This window comes from Odocoileus virginianus, chromosome 17 (genome assembly GCF_023699985.2).
Source record: "Odocoileus virginianus isolate 20LAN1187 ecotype Illinois chromosome 17, Ovbor_1.2, whole genome shotgun sequence".
In the NCBI taxonomy this organism is placed as follows: domain Eukaryota; kingdom Metazoa; phylum Chordata; class Mammalia; order Artiodactyla; family Cervidae; genus Odocoileus; species Odocoileus virginianus.
In genome coordinates this window covers 34,068,244-34,090,075 of record NC_069690.1, presented here as the reverse complement: position 1 = coordinate 34,090,075, position 21,832 = coordinate 34,068,244, and the positions used below count along the sequence as shown (strand labels likewise).

The following is a 21,832-nucleotide window of genomic DNA, read 5'->3' as shown; positions in this document are numbered from 1 at the left end:
TGTTAGGTCCATACCATTTTTGTCCTTTATTGTGCCCACCTTTGCACAAAGTGTTCCCTTGGTATCTCTAATTTTCTTTTTTTTTAACATTTATTTTTATTTATTTGACTGCATAGAGTCTTAGTTGTGGCATGTGTGATCTAGTTCCCTGACCAGGGATCGAACCCAGCCCCCCTGTATCAGGAGTGCAGAGTCTTAGCCACTGGACCACCAGGGAATTCCCATCTCTTAATTTTCTTGAAGAGATCTCTAGTCTTTCCCATTCTATTGTTTTCCTCTATTTATTTGCACTGATCACTGAGGAAGGCTTTCCTATCTCTCCTTGCTATTCTTTGGAACTCTGCATTCAAATAGGTTTATCTTTCCTTTTCTCATTTGCCTTTCATCTCTCTTTTTACAGCTATTTGTAAGGCCTCCTCAGACAGCCATTTTGCCATTTTTCATTTCTTTTACTTAGGGATGGTCTTGATCCCTGTCTCTCGTACAACGTCGTGAACCTCCGTCCATAGTTCTTCAGGCACTTGATCTATCAGATCTAATCCCTTGAATCTATTCCTCACTTCCACTGTATAATCATAAGTGATTTGATTTAGGTCATACTTGAATGGTTTAGTGGTTTTCCCTACTTTCTTCAATTTAAGTCTGAATTTGGCAATAAGGAGTTCATGATCTGAGCCACAGTCAGCTCCTGGTCTTGTTTTTGCTGACTGTATGGAGTTTCTCCATTTTTGGCTACAAAGAATATAATCAATCTGATTTCGGTTTTAACCATCTGGTGGTGTGTATGTGTAGAGTCGTCTCTTGTGTTGTTGGAAGAGGGTGTTTGCTATGACCAGTCTGTTCTCTTGGTAAAACTCTATTAGCCTTTACCCTGCTTCATTCTGTACTCCAAGGCCAAATTTACCTGTTACTCCAGGTATTTCTTGACTTCCTACTTTTGTATTCCAGTCCCCTATAATGAAAAGCACATCATTTCTGGATGTGAGTTCTAGAGGTCTTGTAGGTCATCTTACAACTGTTCAACTTCAGCTTGACTTGGACTACTGTGATATTGAATGGTTTGCCTTGGAAACAGAGATCATTCTGTTGTTTTTGAGACTGCATCCAAGTACTGCATTTCGGACTCTTGTTTACTGTGATGGCTACTCCATTTCTTCTAAGGGATTCTTGTCCACAGTAGTAGATATAATGGTCATCTGAGTTAAATTCACCCACTCCAGTCCATTTTAGTTCACTGATTCCTAAAATGTTGATGTTCACTCTTGCCATCTCCTGTCTGACCACTTCCAATTTGCCTCGATTCATGGACCTAACATTCCAGGTTCCTATGCAATACTGCTCTTTACAGCATCAGACTTTACTTCTATCACCAGTCACATCCACAACTGGGCACTATTTTCACTTTGACTCCGTCTCTTCAATCTTTCTGGAGTTATTTCTCCATTGATCTCCCATATCATATTGGGCACCTACTGACCTGGGGAGTTCATCTTTCAGTGTTCTATCTTTTTGCCTTTTCACACTGCTCATGGGGTTCTCCATACAAGAATATTGAAGTGGTTGCCATTCCCTTCTCCAGTGGACCAGGTTTTGGCAGAACTCTCCACCATGACCCATCCGTCTTGGGTGGCCCTACATGGCATGGCTCATAGTTTCATTGAGTTAAAGAAGTTTTCAGTTCATGTATGACCAAAACCTAGCTTGAAGGCTTTTGAGCATAACCTTACTACACTGCAAAATGAGCACAAATGTACAGTATTTTGTACATTCTTTGGCACTGTCTTTCTTTGGGATTAGAATGAAAACTGACCTTTTCCAGTCCTGTGGCCACTGCTGAGTCTTCCAGATTTGCTGATATATTGAGTACAGTATTTTATCAACACCGTCTTTTAGCAATTTTAACAGCTAAGCTGGAATTTCATCACCTCCACTAGCATTATTTTTAGTAATGTTTCCTAAGGCCCACTTGACTTTGCACTCCAGGATGTCAGGCTCTAGGTCAGTGACCACACCATCGTGGTTATCTGCATCACTAAGACCTTTTCTGTATATAATTCTTCTGTGTAGTCAGGCCACCTCTTTTTAATCTTTTACTTAAGTATGAGCAAAAAGCCAAGAAACACCAGATATCCAAAGAAAGCCTCCATTATAAAATTAAAAGCCCTAAAGTCAAGGACTGTGATAGGGTACTCAGAATAAAAGGAGACAATGAATGCAAACAGCAGCAAAAATTTGGGGAAAAAAAAACAAACAACACAATAATTTTATTTTCATAACAAAGCTACATCCACAAGAGAATTATAGGATGTTATAAAAAAGTAACCATCCAAGAAAAAGCTTTTAAGGAAAAAAAAAATGTTGACAGTTGAGAGATAAAGTTGGGGAAATCATCCAGAAATTACAACAAAAATATAAGAGATAGAAAAAAAAAAAGAGGGAAAGGGGATTTATGAGTATCGGTTCAGAATGTTCAGTATCTACCTAATAGTTCCAGAAAGAGAGAAGACAAAGAGAAATAAAGAAAAAATTTCTCAACTGGAAATGAAAATTTGCAGATGAAACACTTTACCTCAGATACAGAAGAAGACCCCTACATCATCACGAATTTTTAGAAAGGAAAAAACAGAGCAACAACAAATAGGGACAGAGATCCTAAAGCTTACAAAGAATATATATAAAAAAGCAAGAGTCCACAAAGCAACACTCCAAGCTGACCATGATAATGAATTAATGTCTTCACAATTCTGAAGGAAAACTTACGAAGATTTTCCAGTATAGAATTCTGTATTCAATCAAACTATGAATCATCCCTTTAAATGACATATATCACATTCAAGTTCTCAAACAACTTAGTAGCAAACAGTCTTTTCCAGGAAGGCTAGTAGGAATATGTTCTGCCAAAACAAAGGCATAAATCAAGAAGCAAGATGACATGAAGCAGAAGATATTAAGAAGAGGTGGCAAGAATACACAGAAGATACACATACAATAAAGATACACATACAAAAAATAAATACATACACATACAAGAAATAACACATACAAAAAAAGATCTTAATGACCTGGATAACTGCGATGGTGTGATCACTCACCTAGAGCCAGACATCCTGGAGTGTGAAGTCAAGTGGGCCTTAGGAGGCATCACTAAAAACAAGGCTAGTGGAGTTGAGGAATTCCAGCTGAGCTATTTCAAGTCCTAAAACATGATGATGTTAAAGTGCTGCACTCAATATGCCAGCAAATTTGGAAACTCAGCAATGGCCACAGGACTGGAAAAGGTCAGTTTTCATTCCAATCCCAAAGAAGGGCAATGCCAAAGAATGCTCAAGCTACCACACAATTGCACTCATTTCACATGCTAGCAAGGTCATGCTCCAAACCCTCCAAGCTAGGCTTAAACAGTATGTGAACAACCAAGAACTTCCAGATGTACAAGCTGGATTTAGAAAAGGCAGAGAGGAACCAGAGATCAAATTGCCAACATCTGCTGGATCATCAAAAAAGCAAGAGAATTCCAGAAAAACATCTACTTTGCTTCACTGACTAGGCTAAAGCCTTTGACTGTGTGGATCACAACAAACTATGGAAAATTCTTCAAGAGATGGGAATACCAGACCACCGTACCTGGCTCCTGAGAAACCTGTATGCAGGTCAAGGAGCAACAGTTAGACCAGACATGAACAACAAACTGATTCCAAATTGGGAAGGAGTATGTCAAGGCTGTATATTGTCACCCTGCTTATTTAACTTATATACATAGTACATCATGCAAAATGCCAGGCTGGATGAAGCATGAACTAGAATCAAGATTGCTCAGAGAAATATCAATAATCTCAGATATGCTGATGACAACACCCTTATGGTAGAAAGCGAAGAGGACTAAAGAGCCTCTTGATGAAAGTGAAAGAGTGAATAAGCTGACTTAAAACTCAACATTCAGAAAACTAAGATCATGGCATCTGGTCCTATCACTTTATGGCAAATAGACAGGACAACAGTGGAAACAGTAAAAGACTATTTTCTTGGGCTCCAAAATCACTGTGGGATGGCAACTGCCGCCAGATGTTTGCTCCTTGGAAGAAAAGCCATGACAAACCTAGAGAGTGTATTAAAAAGCAGAGACATTACTTTGTGGACAAAGGTCCATCTAGTCAAAGCTATGATTTCTCCAGTAGTCATATATGGATGTGCGAGCTGGACCATAAAGAATGCTGAGCACAGAATTGATGCTTTCGAACTGTAGTAATAGAGGAGACTCCTGAGAGTCCTGTGAACTGCAAAGAGATCAAATCAGTCAATCCTAAAGGAAACCAACCCTGAATATTCATTGGATGAATATTCATTCAGCTGAAGCTGAAGCTCCAATACTTTGGCCACCTAATGCGAAGAGCCGACTCATTTGAAAAGACCCTGATGCTGGGAAAGATAGAAGGCAGGAGGAGAAGGGGATGACAAAAGAAGAGATGGCTGGATGGCATCACTGACTCAATGCACATGAGTTTAAGCAAGCTCCAGGAGATGGTGAAGGACAGGTCCATGGGGTCGCAGAGTGTCAGACATGACTAAGCAACTGAACAACAACAAGATGACGTGGGCCCAGGAGACAGAACAGAGGAGAGACATGAAAAGAATTCCCAGCAAGAAAATAAGAACAAATTCCAGGACCTGAGCAAACACAATAGAGTCCAGCATTGGAGAATGGAAATAAATGCTGCCAAGAAACTGGTTTTATATTTGGCCATTTGAGAATGTTTACATTTATGATTTGCTGGGTATCTGTCAGCGAATTAGTGATAGGTGTGTAGAAACCTAAGCAAAAGAAAGAAAACAAACACAAACAAACCCTGAGACTTTACTAAAAATTAAAGAAAATCAAAGAAAGGAAATGTAATCATAGCATAATCTGTGACTAGGCTGTTGTTAGTATTTATATAATCATAATGATACAAACAGTGAATCTTAATTTAAATGAAACTGAAATATAATTATATTGGGAGAATGAAAGGAAAGATGATGGTTTAAATAGCTATGTCCTTGTCATCTTTCACTATAAAGTCAATAGGTAATAATGCAGCCTTTTTTAAACCCGTGGTCCTAATGTGATCCATAGAATTCAGAAAATGATGAGTGACTATTTGCTCAATTTTTTCAAAGAAAGCACATAGCTAGTACTGTTCTAGACACACAGGAGTATAGTTAATTCACTATACAAACGGGGTGCTGTAGGGCATTATGACTTGATTTTCTCACAGAATCCCAACTGAAAAAGAGAGAGACCAAAGAAGAATAGCACATGAAGATGTGATTTAGATACCTGAAGATAAATACGCAAAGCAACATGAGAGGTGATAAGAGATATCCTCTTGAGAATGGGAATGAAGGGTCAGTAGGGGCAAGGGGCTACTACTGCCTTTCATATTTTGTATTACCATTTGACCTTAATACTGCATACATACATTGAAAAAAAAAGTGTGAGTTGCTCAATAGTGTTCAATTCTTTGCAATCCAATGGACTATAGCCTGCCAGGCTACACTGTCCATGGAATTCTCCAGGCAAGAATACTGGAATGGGTAGCCATTCCCTTTCTCCAGGAGATCTTCCCGACCCAGGGTCTGAACCCAGGTCTCCTGCACTGCAGAAAGATTTACCATCTGAGCAACCAGGGAAGTATTTTGTTATTACCATTTACCTTAATATTGTATACATGCTTTATTCTAATAAAAATATGTTTTTGATTTTTAAAAAGAGGCTCAAAATGATAAGTGGGCACAAGTATTAATAAGTAGGTTTAGGAGAGGATGGAAAAGCAAATTTCACTTTTTATATGCTGCATCATTTAATTTCTTAAATAAACAATAAAGAAAAAAGTATTTCAATAGGGCACAGCCTTTGAAATCAAAGTCTTAGACTGAATGCTAGTTCCACCTCTTGTTAGTCTGGACAAAATAGTACACAACTCTGAGCTTCTTTATATGTGAAGGGAAGGACATCTGTCTCGTAAAGTTACAATAAAGATAAAATTATATGATGGTAACAATAATGTTAGCTAACCTTTATTGAACTGGGCACTCTGTCAATGATTTAACATATATTGATTCATTTACTCCTTACAATCATCTAAGGTATTATCATAATCTCTTTCATGGATGTAGAAACTTACCTCAGATTCAAATCCAGGTCAGGATTAGAATGCATATAGTCTTATCCTAGGGTTCCCCTCATAGCTCAGAAGGTAAAAAAATCCACCTGCAATATGGGAGACCTGGGTTTGATCCCTGGGTTGGGAAGATCCCCTAGAGAAGGGAACAGCCACCCACTCCAGTATTCTGGCCTGGAGAATTCCAATTCAGACGACCTTCATTAAAATGATACATAACCATTCTCCTCTAATCACTAAACAGCCTCCCCATGTAAAATAATACTAAAATGAGACTAATTTCTTGCAGTAATGAAACCATTACAGTTTTGAAGGGAATACATTCTCTTCTTCCTGATTTGGAAGAAGGAATAGGTTTTTTCAAATTATACTTTCCCCACTTTTGCTTTTATGTTTTCCCAAGTTCCGCAAACCATGGAATATTCCTATATGGAATACTCCTTCACTGTCTTTTTTCCCCATCCTTCTGCATGCTTCTAGTCCCTGATGCTAAAAAGGTAACAGTTCACAGAACATGAAAATTATGTACAAGGTCTAGCTTCAAAAAGAGAAAACATAAATATAAAATCAACATTTCTTCAGCAAAACATCTGAATGCACTTTATCTGGTCAGACACTGGGGAACAGCAATGTGCTTAGGGGAGATGGGAAAAGGGAAGAAGTAAGATATCCCAATTAGACTTGAACAGTACCTTGAGCCTTTATATCCACTGAGATCTTTGTCCATATCCAACTCAGGAGTGGATTCAATGATTGCCTGAACTTCTGACTTCTCTTCATTTTCAGCAGAACCTTAGAAAAGGACAAGATAACAAAAATAACACATATAACACATACAGCCCCTGATATGAAAATTGTTTCTACGGTTGCAAATAAATCATTTGATCATAAAAATTTTTAGAGAGCTGAGAAACACAAGGTTAGACAGACAATAGGTCATATATTCAACTAACAGTCAATATGGAAATTAAAAAAAAAACAATGAAAGTTTTCATTTGTGTTACTTTGGACACAATGCACTGTACACCAGGCCAGAACTCAGTATTTTCATTTTAATTAAGGGATGAAATACAGAGAGATTAAGGACAGAGACTAATGACCTATGGCAGGGAACAGATAAAGAATGTCTTCCTGCCTTTCAGGCTCTCCAAACCCCAGCCACTCTTTACCCATGCCATTTTTACTCTCTAAAACTTAACTTTTAATCATCACGTATTTTAAGCTTATTTACAATTGAGTACAATTTTATGAATCTACAGCAGCAACACCCCCCAAAGATGTACCTTCTCACATTTGCATCATTTGGATTTACTGAATACTTTGCCAGTATAGAAAAAACTAAGGTTACTTACCTGTTGATATGTTTCTAGTTTCTTGGACTACTTGTACTTCAATATGCTTGCTTATCTCTGACTTATCTGGTGTATCTGCAACCTTCACAATTCCTTCATTCTCCTCATGTAAGGGAGTATCGATAGGTATAGCTGCCACATCTGAAGCAGTTGTTGACGCTGGAGTGGTAGCTTTAGATCCTCCCTGGCTAACATCAGAAAGTTCATCCTACAAATATAATTAGGGAAAACATTTTGATGAGTAATTTATTTAAATGGTCTTTTAAATAGGTAAAGAAACTTGAAAGAAAATTCTGTTAAAAACCAGTAAGTCACTTATTACCAAAAGTAATCAAATAATCTTTGTAGCTTGTTTTCAAGTAACTGGGTAATAGTTAAGTAATAATATTTTTCCAGACATACGTGATATTCTTCTAAATAGAAAAAGTAAAGATAAAGGAGGACTGGCAGTATTATCAATAAAAGTATATACACTAATGTCATCATCAGAGTTTATAATGGCAGTCCCAATTTGCACAATCATTTGATAATGAAGACTCGTCTCAAAACACTTAAAGATGTACTATGTGGTGGTTGTTGTTACTCTTCAGTAGCTCAGTCATGTCCAGCTCTTTGTGAACCAATGGACTGCAGCACTCCAGGCTTCCCTATCCTTCACTATCTCCCAGAGCTTGCTCAAATTCATGTCCATTAAGTTGGTGATGCTATCTAACCATCTCATCCTCCGTCGCCCTCTTCTCCCTGCCCTCAATCTTTCCCAGCATCAGGGTCTTTTCCAATGAGTCAGCTCTTAGAATCGGGAGGCTAAAGTACTGAAGCTCCAGCTTCAGCATCAGTCCTTCCAATGAATACTCAGGGCTCATTTCCTTCAGATTGCCTGGTTTGATCTCCTTGCAGTCCAAGAGACTCTAAAGAGTCTTCTTTAGCACAATTGGAAAGCATCAATTCATCTTCATGCTCAGCTTTCTTTATGGTCCAACTTTATGGTCACACCTGTACATGACTACTAGAAAAACCGTAGCTTTGACTAATCGGACCTTTGTTGGCAAAGTGGTATCTCTACTATTGAATACGCTGTCTAGGCTTGTAGAGCAACTGTCTTCTAATTTCATGGCTGCAGTCACCGTCCACACTGATTCTGAAGCCCAAGAAAATAAAATCTGTGACTGCTTCCACTTCTTCCCTTTCTATTTGCCATAGTGATGGGACCAGATGCCATGATCTTAGATTTTTGAATGTTGAGTTTTAAGCCAGCTCTTTAGTTCCTCTTCACTTTCTGCCATTAGAGTGGTATCATCTGCATATCTGAAGTTGTTTATATTTCTTGATTCTAGCTTCTGTTTCCTCCTGCCCAGCATTTTACATGATGTACTCTGCATGTAAGTTAAATAAGCAGAGTGACAATATTTGAACAATTGGTTGTTCCCAATTTTGAGCCAGTCAGTTGTTCCATATCTGGTTCTAACTGTTCCTTCTTGACCCATATAGAGGTTTCTCAGGAGGCAGGTAATGTAGTCTGGTACTCCTATCAGTAGAATTCTCCACAGCTGTGATCCACACAGTCAAAAGCTTTAGCTTAGTCAGTGAAGCAGAAGTAGATGTTTTTCTGGAACTCCCTTGCTTTCTCCATGATCCAACAAATATGAGCAATTTGATCTCTGGTACTTCTCCCTCTTGGAAATGCAGCTTGTACATTTGGAAGTTCTTGGTTCAAGTACTACTGAAGCCTAGCTTTAAAGATTTTGAGCATAACTTTGCTAGTATGTGAAATGAGCCCAACTGTGTGGTAGTTATGCAGATAACACCACCCTAATGGCAGAAAACAAAGAGGAATTAAAGAGCCTCTTGATGAAGGTGAAAGACCAGAGTGAAAAAGCTGGCTTAAAACCCAGCATTCAAAAAACTAAGCTCATGGCATCCAGTCCCATCACTTCATGACAAATAGATAGGGGAGAAAATGGCAACAGTGACAGACTTTATTTTCTTGGGCTCAAAAAATCACTGTGGGACTGACACCGCAGTCATGAAATTAAAAGATGCTTGCTCCTTGGAAGAAAAGTTATGACAAACCTAGACAGCATATTAAAACGCAGTCATCACTTTGCCAACAAAGGTCTGTATGGTCAAAGCTATGGTTTTTCCAGCAGTCATGTATGGATGTGAGAGTTGGACCATAAAGAAGGCTGATGCCAAAGAACTGACACTTTCAAACTGGGGTGCTGCAGAAGACTGTTGAGAGTCCCTTGGACTGCAAGGAAATCAAACCAGTCAATCCTAAAGGAAATCAACCCTGAATATTCAGTGGAAGCACAGATGCAGAAGCTCAAGTGCCAATATTTTGGCCACATGATGCAAAGAACCAACTCATTGGAAAAGATTCTGATGCTGGGAAAGACTGAGGGCAGGAAGAGAAGGGGGCATCCGAGTATGAGATGGCTGCATGCTATCACTGACTCCACAGACATGAGTATGAGTAAACTCCAAGAGATAGGGAAGGACAGGGAAGCCTGGCATGCTGCAGTCCATGAGGTCACAAAGTGTCAGACTTGACTGAGCAACTGAACAGTGAACAAATGAAATGAAAAGTCTCCGCCACAGTGTTTGACTGAGGGCACAATATTTTTTTCTCCTATGGAAGAAATTATGAAATTCTGTCACTAACAATGCATCCAACTAAAGATAGAAGGAAGAAAGATAATCCTTAATATTAGCCTGCTGTTAAATATAAAATATATCACTGGTCAACAGTAAGTCCATAAGACTTCAGGTACAAAATGAGGAAAAATTTTTACTAGGACCTAAATGGAAACTGGAAGCATTGATATGAATTATTTAATGTGAAGTTGTCGGGGAGTTGCATGCTATTATTTCATATTCAATCTGTGACATTAAGAGACCTCTAATTCCTATTTTATGTTGCTCTATGTCAGGTTGTACTATTTCAGCTACCAATTTTGACTACAAATGCTGCTTTATTTATCTGAAGACCACCAGCCTAACAATTTGAATTAAGAGGTCCTCTTCAATGACACATGTAGGTGCCATAAGTGAAGACTTGCTGGGTGGTCAAGTCTCTTTCTAATAAATGCACTTGTTTTGTAACCCCACTCAAAGTCTTTCAATCTTCAAGAAACTCTCTTATTACAGGCTTTCAAGTCACTAAACAATGCCCACAAAACTAAGGAACCTGACTTGGGGTTCCAGTGCTGTAACTACAAAAGAATGGCACTCCTGTGCAAGATAATAAGTCGTGGTGAGATGTGAAGAAATCAGGACCCCTGTGTACTGCGGGTGGGGTGATATGATAGTGCAACTGCTATGGAAAACAGTATAATATTTCCTCATAAAATTAAAAATAGAACCAAAATATGATCCAGCACTACCCCTTCTGCGTATAAAACAAAAAGATTTGGAGCCAGGGATTCAAAGAGATGTTTACACACGCACATTCACAGCAGAATTATTCATAGTAATCAACAAGTGGAAGCAATCCAAATGTCCAACAAGGGATGAAATGTATAAACAAAATATGGTGTATAAATATATATATATATGTATGTATGTATGTATATATGTATATACATACACACACAATGGAATATTATTCAGCTTTAAAATGGAGGGAAATCCTGTGATTTCCTTGTTACAACATGGATGAATCTAGAGGACATTATACTAAGTGAAATAAGCCAATCACAAAAAGACAAATACAATGTGATTCCACTTGAATAGGTGGCATTAATTTTAGCTTCACTTGAGATACCATGGTGAAAACAATCTGGTCTTTGTGCTATTTTTCTGCTGGTTTTAGATATCAGGCTAAAAGTCTATACACCTTTACAAAATACTTTCAATTGTTCCATTCATCAATGCCTCACGTACCCAGTGCTGTATATAATATATATGTCACATATTATCTGCCATTGCCCCATTGCTAGTTATATTCAGAGAGACTATAAAGTAAGTTCACAACTATAAAAATAAAATTAGCCAATTAAGGACAATTTAGAAGTGTTCTAATATAGTGTTTGCTTAAGTAGCTTGCCTGATTTCATCTGAAATAAGCTAAGAAAGAGGGCAAGTAACTCTGCTATATAAACCTGTCTTTAGCTTCAAAGATTTTAAGCCTAATCTAAGCAAAAGACAAACAGAATCACAAAATTCTGTATATACATGTATTTTCTGGAGAGCTTCATAACTTTAATCTGATTCCTAGAGGAATCCGTGATCCAAAGAAACACTGAGAACCACCGAGATGAAGTAAATCTAGCTCTAAGTTATACTATAGGTTCAAAAAATTTTAGCTTATTAAAACAGAGGCATAGTTGACCTACTTCTGAAGATATTTCTGAAAATGATACTGGTTCCACTGTTAGGAACCAGGTGAAGGCCTTACCCTGGTTAACCCTGATCTAGTGGGTAGGATAAAGTCTTATTTTGTCCTTATATCCCCAGTGCCTAGTATATCAAGCCTGACATGAAGCAGGCTCTCAAAAGATATTTGCTGAATGGTGCCCTAACAGGCGTTAAACAAATCTGTTTAACTAGGGAGGCAGCCCATGGTAAAATGACTTACTAGGCTGTCTCCAGGATACCTTCAAGTTATGTACATTCTGCCCCGAGGATGGTATTTGTGCAAACATAGAAGTCTTCTTACCCACAGCTGTATAAAGAGAAATAAGCTGAACTTCCAAAGGATTTACTTATTCTTTTCTCTCCTTTATAGATTACAGTAAAGCCCTAGCAACCACTGTAGTGGTTCAGCTGGTAAAAAATATCTGCCTGCAATGTGGCAGACCTGGGTTTGATCCCTGGGTTGGGAAGATCCCCTGGAAAAGGGAAAGGCTACCCACTCCAGTATTCTGGCCTGAAGAATTCCATAGACTGTATAGTCCATGGGGTCACAAAGAATCAGACATGACTGAGCAACTTTCACTCACTCAGTGAATAACATCAGTAGTCTTCCAAACTGAGCACTTGATATCTTGAGAGCAGTAGTTGAGGAAGTAACCAAAAGTTAATCACTTTCATCTACTTTCTGCAAAATGTTTTGAAAGCCCATTTTCACCTCCTGTTCTATAGCCTTCAGAGGTTCAGGGCTACTTCTGACCTGGGAATAGGGAAAGATTATAAAAGAGAAAAAAAATTCATATATTTACTAGGTGTCAGCATATGTCTAAGTATCTTTGGCTTGTGCTACCTCTCAGGATAACAAGGTCCATCTCTATTTCCTACTTTGTTCAAAAGAGGGTTTGGGGGTTTTGTTCTGACTTAAAATCACCTCCTTTAAGTCTCTATTTTAAGCCATATCATGACTCAAAAGCCACCACCTGGGTCTTATCTTACCCTATACTTTGTCAATAAGCAGTTTATCACTTAACTGTTTTTTCTATTCATAAGGGCTTCCCTGGTGGTTCAGTGGTAAAGAATCCGCCTGCCAATGCAGGAGAGACTGATCGGGAAGATCCCACATGCCACAGAGCAATTAAGCCCAAGCCACAACTATTGAGCCTGTGCTCTCGAGTCCATGCTCCGCCAGAAAAGAAGCCATCGCAACAAGAAGCCCACACAACGTAACTAGCCCCTGCTTGCTGCAACTAACGAGAAGCCCACACAGCAACGAAGACCCAACTGAATTGAAGCAAAAGTCACTCAGTTGTGTTGGACTCTTTGTGACCCCATGGACTATACAGTCCATGGAATTCTCCTGACCAGAACAGTGGCGTGGGTATAAGTTCCCTTCTCCAGGGAATCTTCCCAGCTCAGGGATAGAACCCAGGTCTCCTGTACTGCAGACGGATTCTCTACCAGCTGAGCCACCAGGGAAGCCCAAGAATACTGGAGCGGGTAGCCTATCCCTTCTCCAGCGGATTGTCCCAACCCAGGAATCGAACCAGGGTCTCCTGCGCTTCAGATGGATTCTTTACCAGCTGAGCCACCAGGGAAGCCCAAGAATACTGGAGCGGGTAGCCTATCCCTTCTCCAGTGGATTGTCCCAACCCAGGAATCGAACCAGGGTCTCCTGCGCTTCAGATGGATTCTTTACCAGCTGAGCTACCAGGGAATCCCCCCAAAAGAGAAATCTTCCTGAAATTTATCCTAATCATCTTGAATAATTAACATGATAAATATTCCAATTTAGCATACTTGGAAATGATAAACACACTCTTCTTCCCCTTGCCTCACCCCCTATCATTTCTGAAACTGATAGAGAACACTAATAATTAAAGAGTGACCAAGATTCAAATCCTTTCTCAAAAAACAATCTATTTACTCATATTCTCTACTTATACATTTGCCCTCTTTGAGACAACAGTGTTTCTCTTAAACATAAAGCAACTTCAAGTTTTAAATATTCTTAGTCTGGAAATCCATCACTCTTTTTGAAAGTCTAAATACAGCTGTGCTGCACTCTCTTAGTTCCCACCCAAAAAAGTACAGATGAACAAGACAAGATTCACTTTTTTTCTAAATGAATCAATTGACTTACAACACTATATTAGTTTCAGGTGTATAACACAGTGGTTTGGTATTTTTAGACATTATAAAATGACCACCATAATAAGTCTAAGTATCAACTGTTCCATACAAAGTTATTACAATATTATTGACTGTATTCTCTATGCTATACATTACAACCCTTTGACTTCTTTATTCTATGAAAGTGGCTTTGTACCTTCCTCACCTATTTCACTCATCTCCTCACACCTCACTCCCCTCTAGCAACTTCAATTTGTCCTCTGTACCTATGAGTCTGCTTCTGTTTTATGTTTGCTCATTTTGCTTTGTTTTTAGGTTCCACATATGAGAGAAATCACATGGTATTTGTCTTTCACTGACTGATTTTTTTCACTTGGCATAATACCCTCTAGGTCCATCCATGTTATCAAAAATGGCAAGATTTTTTATAAGGTTGGATGATATTCCATTTAATATACCACAGTATGATTCACTTTGTACAAATCAGACTGCATCTCCTTTAATATCTGTTCAAACGAGCTTTGGTTCTGGATTCTCATCTTTAACTCTTCTCAACTAACATTTCATCAAAAGCTAGGTAAATAACTCTAAATAAAAACGAAAAGATTGTGAATATGTATTTCAAAATGGAAAACAAAAAGCTGCAGGAAATACTTAAAAGAAACATAAACTCATTTATCTTACAAAGACATATGTGAGTATGTATTATCTATGTGCAATGTGGACTTCCCTGATAGGTCAGCTGGTAAAGAATCCACCTGCAATGTAGGAGACCCCAGTTCAATTCCTGGGTTGGGAAGATCCCCTGGAGAAGGGATAGGCTGCTCACTCCCGTATTCTTGGGCTTCCCTTGTGGCTCAGCTGGTAAAGAATCTGACCCCAATGCGGGAGACCTGGGTTCAATCCCTGGGTTGGCAATGCGGGAAACCTGGGTTCGATCCCTGGGTTGGGAAAATCCCCTGGAGAAGGGAAAGGCTACCCACTCCAGTATAATCCATGGGTTCACAAAGAGTCAGACACGACTGAGCAACTTTCACATGCATATGTGAAGAAAGGAGCATGAAGAATATACCAAATGAGGATAACTGAGGTGAAGGAACGGAATTTACATTTTTTACTCTAGATTCAATATTATTTGATTGTGCAACCTTATTAATATAACCTTGTAAAATAATTATTAAGCCTGCTTTATAAAAAAAGGGATTTCAGATCAACTTTACATTTCTAGCATCTGGCATTGTTTGTGACCCAGCAGGTATCAAAGTTTTTTAATGTAAAAAGCAAGGTAGTTTTTCTTCAACAGAAAATACTTAAAGCTATTTTTCCTATTTTAAGAGTTTGTTTAAACATTAAATATCAACAGTAATAAATATGCATGTGCCAGTTACTTCAAAAGAAGTCACATTAGAAATAGAATCTTTAAATACCATCATTTTTAACAATGTTATTTTTAACCAACCAAGTTTTACCAGTTTTCATTCTCAACATACACGAGTATTTTGGTCAACATACAACATAATAAATATGCCAAAAAGAGGGGGGGAGAAAACCTTATTTATTAACACCCAGTAAGAAAGAACTAATTCACTGCGTCTTTTCTAAGCAAGAGTTTAAGAGGGCCTTCCCTTTTAAGTATGAATCTTATAATTTTGTCAGTTATACCTCAATAAAAATGAATGAATGAATGAATGGGAAAGTACCAAAATATTAAGAAGAGTAAATCTTAACTCAGTTTTCCCTTTAAGCCCCCAGTGTCAGCTGTGGATGATCCCTGAAGTTATCAAATAAGGATATACGTGAGTGGGAAAGTTGGTAAATAGCAGTTGAAGTTATAGGACTTCCCTGGTGGCGCAGCGGTTAAGAATCCGCCTGCTACTGCAGGGGCCACGGCTTTGATCCCTACCCTGGGATGGTTCCACATGCCATGGGGAGACTAAGTCCATGGACCACAACTACTGAGCCCGCACTCCACAGCCCGCGCTGCAACTGCGGAGCCTCCATGCTCTACAGCCTCTGGCCCTCAACTAGAGAAGCCACGGCAACGAGAAGCCTGCGCGCTACCATGCTCGCCACGGCTGCAGAAAGCCAGTGCAGCAACAGAGACCCGATGCAGCGAAAAGTAATAAACCTTCATTATTATTGAACAGTATTTAATTACTGGTGGGTGTATTTTGAGACTTATAGATGTCTCAATTATTAAATAAGTCTTAATTTGAGAATTATTAAATAACAGCTATTTAATATTAGTAATATTAAATAATATTCCTTATGCTCTGTCCCAAACAAACCATAAAATATTACAACATATAATCCATTTTTTTTGCATCCAGCATATATTTTGAAAACTTTTACACTGATACCAAAGACAGGCAAAGACACTACAAGAAAATTACAAATATCCTCTACAACTACTGACAGAAGTCTTGAACAAAACACGAGCAAACCAAAGCAGTACATTAAAAGGATTATACACAATGATCAAATGGGGATTTACTCCTGGAATTTGAGAATGGGTCAACAGACAAAAATTAATCAATGTGATATGCCACCTTAATAGAATGAAGGGAAAAAAACCCCAAATCATCTCAATTGTTGCAATAATAAAATGACAAAATTCCACATCTTTTCACAATAAAAACACTTAAATGAACAAGAAACAGAGGGAAACTCACTATGATGAGAGCCATATATGAAAAACCCATGGCTAATAACATACTCAGTGGTAAAAGACTAAGTTTTTCCCCTAGAATTAGGAACAATGTCCACTTTTGCCACTTCTAGTAAATATTATATTAGACGTTCTAGGCAGAGCAAGTAGACAAGAAGAAGAAATAGGAATTCAAATTAGAAAGGAAGAAGTAAAATTATCTCTATTCACTAACAACATGATCTTATATCTAGAAAACCCTAAAGATTATACACACACAGTTAAAGCTAATAAATGAATTCAGCAAAGTTCCATGATACAAAATTAACACACAAAAATCAACTGCAACGAACAATCCAAGAAGATAATTAAGAAAACAACTCCATTTACAATAGCATAAAAAGAATAAAATACTTAGAAATAAATGTAACTCCTAATCAAAGTCTCAATTGTGACGAAGCTTCGAAACTAGAGAGGTGGTGGTTATACAACATTGTGAATGCACTAAATGCCACCTGACTGTACACTTTAAAATGGTTAATCATGTTTTGTCCAGGCAATACCCAGCTTGCTTGCCTTCTCTTTTCCTCCCAATATTTTACTTTTAGAATTTTTCAGTGACCACCCACATACTTATCACCTAGTTTCTACCCATTAACATTTTACTATTCTATTACTATTCTTTATCACACAACTACCCATCTTTCTACCAGTCCATGATGCATTTCAAAGACACTGTCATCATCAATACACCTCATCCCTGAACATTTCAGCATGCGTGTCATCAACTAGAGCTCAGTATCTGTTTTACATATTTTTGAGTTAAACCTACATAAAATGCACAATTGTAAGAGTATTTTGCTGAGTGTTGACAAGTGCACCCATCTGTCTAACCCAACCCCCTATCAAGATACAGTACATTACCATCATCCTAGATATTTCCCTCAGGCCCTTTCTTAGTCAATCCCACCCACATCCCACCGGAGACAACTACTGTTCTAATTTTGTCCTGACCATACATTCATTTTCCATTATATAAAACTTCATATAGTTGGTACCACAGAACATATATTCTTTTTTTGTTTGTTTGTTTGTTTTTTCCATTTATTTTTATTAGTTGGAGGCTAATTACTTTACATCATTACAGTAGTTTTTGTTATACATTGAAATGAATTAGCCATGGATTTACATGTATTCCCCATCCCGGTCCCCCCTCCCACCTCCCTCTCCACCCGATCCCTCTGGGTCTTCCCAGTGCACCAGGCCCGAGCACTTGTCTCATGTACCCAACCTGGGCTGGTTATCTGTTTCACCCTAGATAATATACAAGAACATATATTCTTTTGTCTAAGGCTTCCGTCATTCAGCATGATGTCTTTGAGAACTGGTTCTCTTTTAGACCTCCAATTTTTGAATTCAGAGTTAGGAGGATCTCCCAGATCAATTAAAAAAGAAAAAAAAAAAGCAGAAACTGAGCAATTCACAAGACATTTAAAGTGAAAGGGGGAAAAAAAGCAAAGTGAAGTGTGATTCATACGGTACTTGTGGGAAAAAAAAAAAAGATGTAAGGTTTTATATGCTTAAAATAACTCAGGAAGGACACAAGAAACTGGTTACAGAAGTTGCCTCGAGGCAGGGGAAAGACACTAGAGAGATTTTTTTGGTAAAAAACTGAAGCGTCATACACGTACAAATAAATTCACATATCACAAGTGCACAGCTCAATTTCCACAAACTGAATACATCTGAGTAACCTGCACTTAGAACAGGAATCAGAATCTTGTCAGCACTGTAAAAACAAAAAAGATAACCCTCTATCACAATTCTTTTTGCGGGGGCTATGCTGGGTCTTTGATGCAGTGTGGGCCTTCTAACTGGTTGTGGAGTGTAGGGGCCACTCTCTCATTGCCGTGCTTAGACACCTCATTGCAGTGGCCTCCCTTGCTGTGGGGCATGGGTTTCAGGGCGCACAGGCTTCAGTAGTTGTGGCTCCCGGGCTCTAGGGCACAAGCCCAGTGGTTGTGGGCTTACTTGCTCCGAAGCACGTGGGATCTTCCTGGCCCAGGGATCAAACCTGCGTCTCTTGCATTGGAAGGCAGATCCTTTACCACTGAGCCACCAGGAAGCCCGCTTCTGTTGTTTATACTCTGGTTTTTGGCCACGAGGCATGTGGGATCTTCTGACATTTTAACTGTGTCTTGGTGTGGGTCTCTTTGGGGACATTTTGTTTGGGACTCACTGCTTTCTGGACTTGGTTGTCTGGTTTCTCTGCCAGATTAAGAGACTTATTAAATAAGTTTTAATAAGCAATAATTTAATAACTTATTAAATAAGCCTCAATTATTAATACATCTTAATTTGAGTATTAAATAATTATTTACTATTAATAATATTAAATAATAATCCTTTTTCTCTGTCCCAAGCAAAACATAAAACATTACAACAAATAATCTATTTTTCTTAAAACTCTTATTTTTATTTTACTCCACTGTAAATACTAATATAAAAATCCAAAAGGAAGTAATGTATAGTACAAACCAATGGAAAAAACCCAACATAAGGATCAAAGGAAGAAAGGGCCTAGAAGCAATCACATTCCAATCAATAAGCACATTTAGTGCCTAGATCTTGGTTCCTAAATATTTTCTCCAATAAACAGAACCAGGGTTTCTTTGAGAAGCAGTTAATTGCACAGCAGGTACAGGGAAAATACAAGAGCCTGGAGCATCTGATGGTGTCAGGACTCAGAAGAGTATGGGCATAAAGGGTATTAGGATGACTCCTTAAAGAGCTCCTGATGTCCTAAGCTGAAACAATTTGAGCAACAAAATAAATACAGCAAGTACCCTACACACAAAAGTGCAAGTTTTGAACTTGCAAAAATGAGAACGTGCGTTCCATCAATGTCAGGTATGAGTGAAATTGTGAGTCTCCTACTGCTGACGGTCTTTCAGCTCCACCATCTCCCATCTTCTCTCCCTCCTCTAGTCAGCAACTCTTCTTGCCTGTTGTACTACTATACTTTTAAAGGTATTGTACTGTAAGATTAAAAAGTTTTCTTTATTTTCTGTGTTTGTTTTTATTTGTGTGAAAAGTATTATAAACCTGTTACAGTACAGTACAACTTGGCTGGTTGTGTTAGTTGGGTAACTAGACTAACTTTGTTGGACTTACAAATTGGACTTAGGAACGTGCTCTGAAAATGGAACTTGTTCGTATGTACGGGACTTACTATAACAGTGTTGGATAACCTATAGGATAAGATAATATCTATTAGTTCAAACAAGGAAAGAAAGGAGGGAGGGAATGAGTAGCTCTCTCTTCTCAAAGAATTCCTCAATAAATGCAGAATGAAGAAAATAGAAAATAAGCATTAGAACACCACAATAATGATTATTGTAGCTAAGATTCACTGATGGGTACTAAAATCAGTAAATGAAAGTTTGAAACAGGGTATCAGCACAGTCTCAAAATATATCCACCAAGATATTTATTAATCAAATTATAAAGAGAAAAATAATAACTTTACAGTGGAGAAATCCAACATACACTAGATGAACCAAGCAATCAAGGTTAACATCACCAATACAGCATGCTGCTTCTGTATCAACCTTATTAAAAATATATAGCCTCAATCTAACCATGAGAAACCATCAGAGAAGCCCAAATTTAGAGACAGTCTAAAAAATAACCAACCAGTATTCTTTCGGCTTGAAGGTCATGAAAGACAAGGAAAGACTGAGAAGCTCACATATTAGAAGAGACTGAGGCAACATAACTCAATGCAATGTGGGATCCTGGACTGGATCCTGGAACCAAAAAAGAACACTGGTGGGAAAATTGGCAGAATCTGAATACAAGTCTGTAGCTCAGCTAATAGTATTGTACCAATGTTAATTTTTTAGTTTTAATAATCTTATCATGGTTAGTTAATATTGGTGGACGGCAGGTGATGGGTATCGTTCCCTCTGTACTGTTTTTGCAACTTTTCTCTAAGTCTAAAATGTCTCAAAATGAAAAGTCAAAAAAACAAAAAACAACCAAGAACATTAACTGCTTTGAAATGTAAAATCATACATGCATTTTACGACAGGATCTTTAATCACAGAAGATACAAGAGTAAGGTTTAACTAATACAAAGATTCAAGCTTGGGAAAACTAAAGAAATAGGAACGACTAAACATAAATGGAGGAGGATGGAAAATTCTTCTAAACAAGAATGCTGGCTCTGTTCAGGCATTTTTCGTTTTGCATGCTAAGCACATCCTCTGAAGAATGCAGCACGCATTGACCACTGGCTTTATATACCAAACCCTGCTAACAAGACCTTCTCACAGCAGTTCCACTGAAGTATTTCAAGTCATGCAGTTTTAAAAGAACTCTTTAAAACTTTCCTAAGTAGGTACCAACCCAGTTGCTTTTAGCTAAAATTGATTTTTCTGTTTTAAAAGTCACATTCTACTAATAACCAACAACTTAGACTCTTAAAATGAAAAAGCAATAACCTTTTTGGAATATATATACATATTTGCACATTCACATGTCTGTAGGCATGTGCAGGTGCATATACATGCACTAGCTGTATATATACACATACATATGCGTACATGTGAAACTAGATGGAATCTATGAAATCACTGCCAAAGTGATACCAATCAAGGTCTAAAAACTGTGACAATTTTATGCATAGCATAGTTTAAATATTTAAAACATTTTGTTCTTTCTCTTTCTATATATGGGCACAAGGGAGAGATATCTGAACTCTAAACTTGTAAAGCAATGAAGAACTTACACAACACAGCTGGTGAGAATACAAACGGCTACCATCCCTTTGGCAGGCAGTTTGGTGATATCTAGCAAAATCTGAAATATGGGCTTTGATTCAGCAATCCCACTTATGGGAACTATAAATACCAGCACAAAATTATGTACAAGGTTTATTCAACTCAGCATTGCTTGCAATGGCAAGAGATTAAGACAAAGTGAGGTGTCCTATCAGTAAAGTAGATTTTAATGGCAGTTGGACTCTGTGATCCCTTTCCCCTGGCCCTTCCTCTGCAATTCTGATGTATCAATCATCTTCCTTCACTCCCTGTTTTCAATTTCTTTTTACATTGGACTCTTCTTCTAAGCACACAAACAACCAAGTCTGTCCCATTTTTGTTGTTGCTGGTTTGTTTTTAATTTTATAGGGC

At 38.1% G+C, this 21,832-nt stretch overlaps 1 protein-coding gene across 6 annotated transcripts in view; it reads right to left on the bottom strand.

Annotated features, from left to right (window-relative positions):
• The window catches only part of SPAG9 (sperm associated antigen 9), a 153,034-nt gene that overhangs the window by 46,624 nt on the left and 84,578 nt on the right, over positions 1–21,832 (bottom strand). For all 6 annotated transcript variants that reach the window (XM_020914204.2, XM_020914205.2, XM_020914206.2 and 3 more), the window contains 2 exons: positions 7,511–7,718; positions 6,851–6,950 (listed from right to left, as the gene is read on the bottom strand). In XM_020914204.2, coding sequence (XP_020769863.1) covers positions 6,851–6,950; positions 7,511–7,718 — 308 coding nt within the window. The remainder of the gene's footprint in view (positions 1–6,850; positions 6,951–7,510; positions 7,719–21,832) is intronic.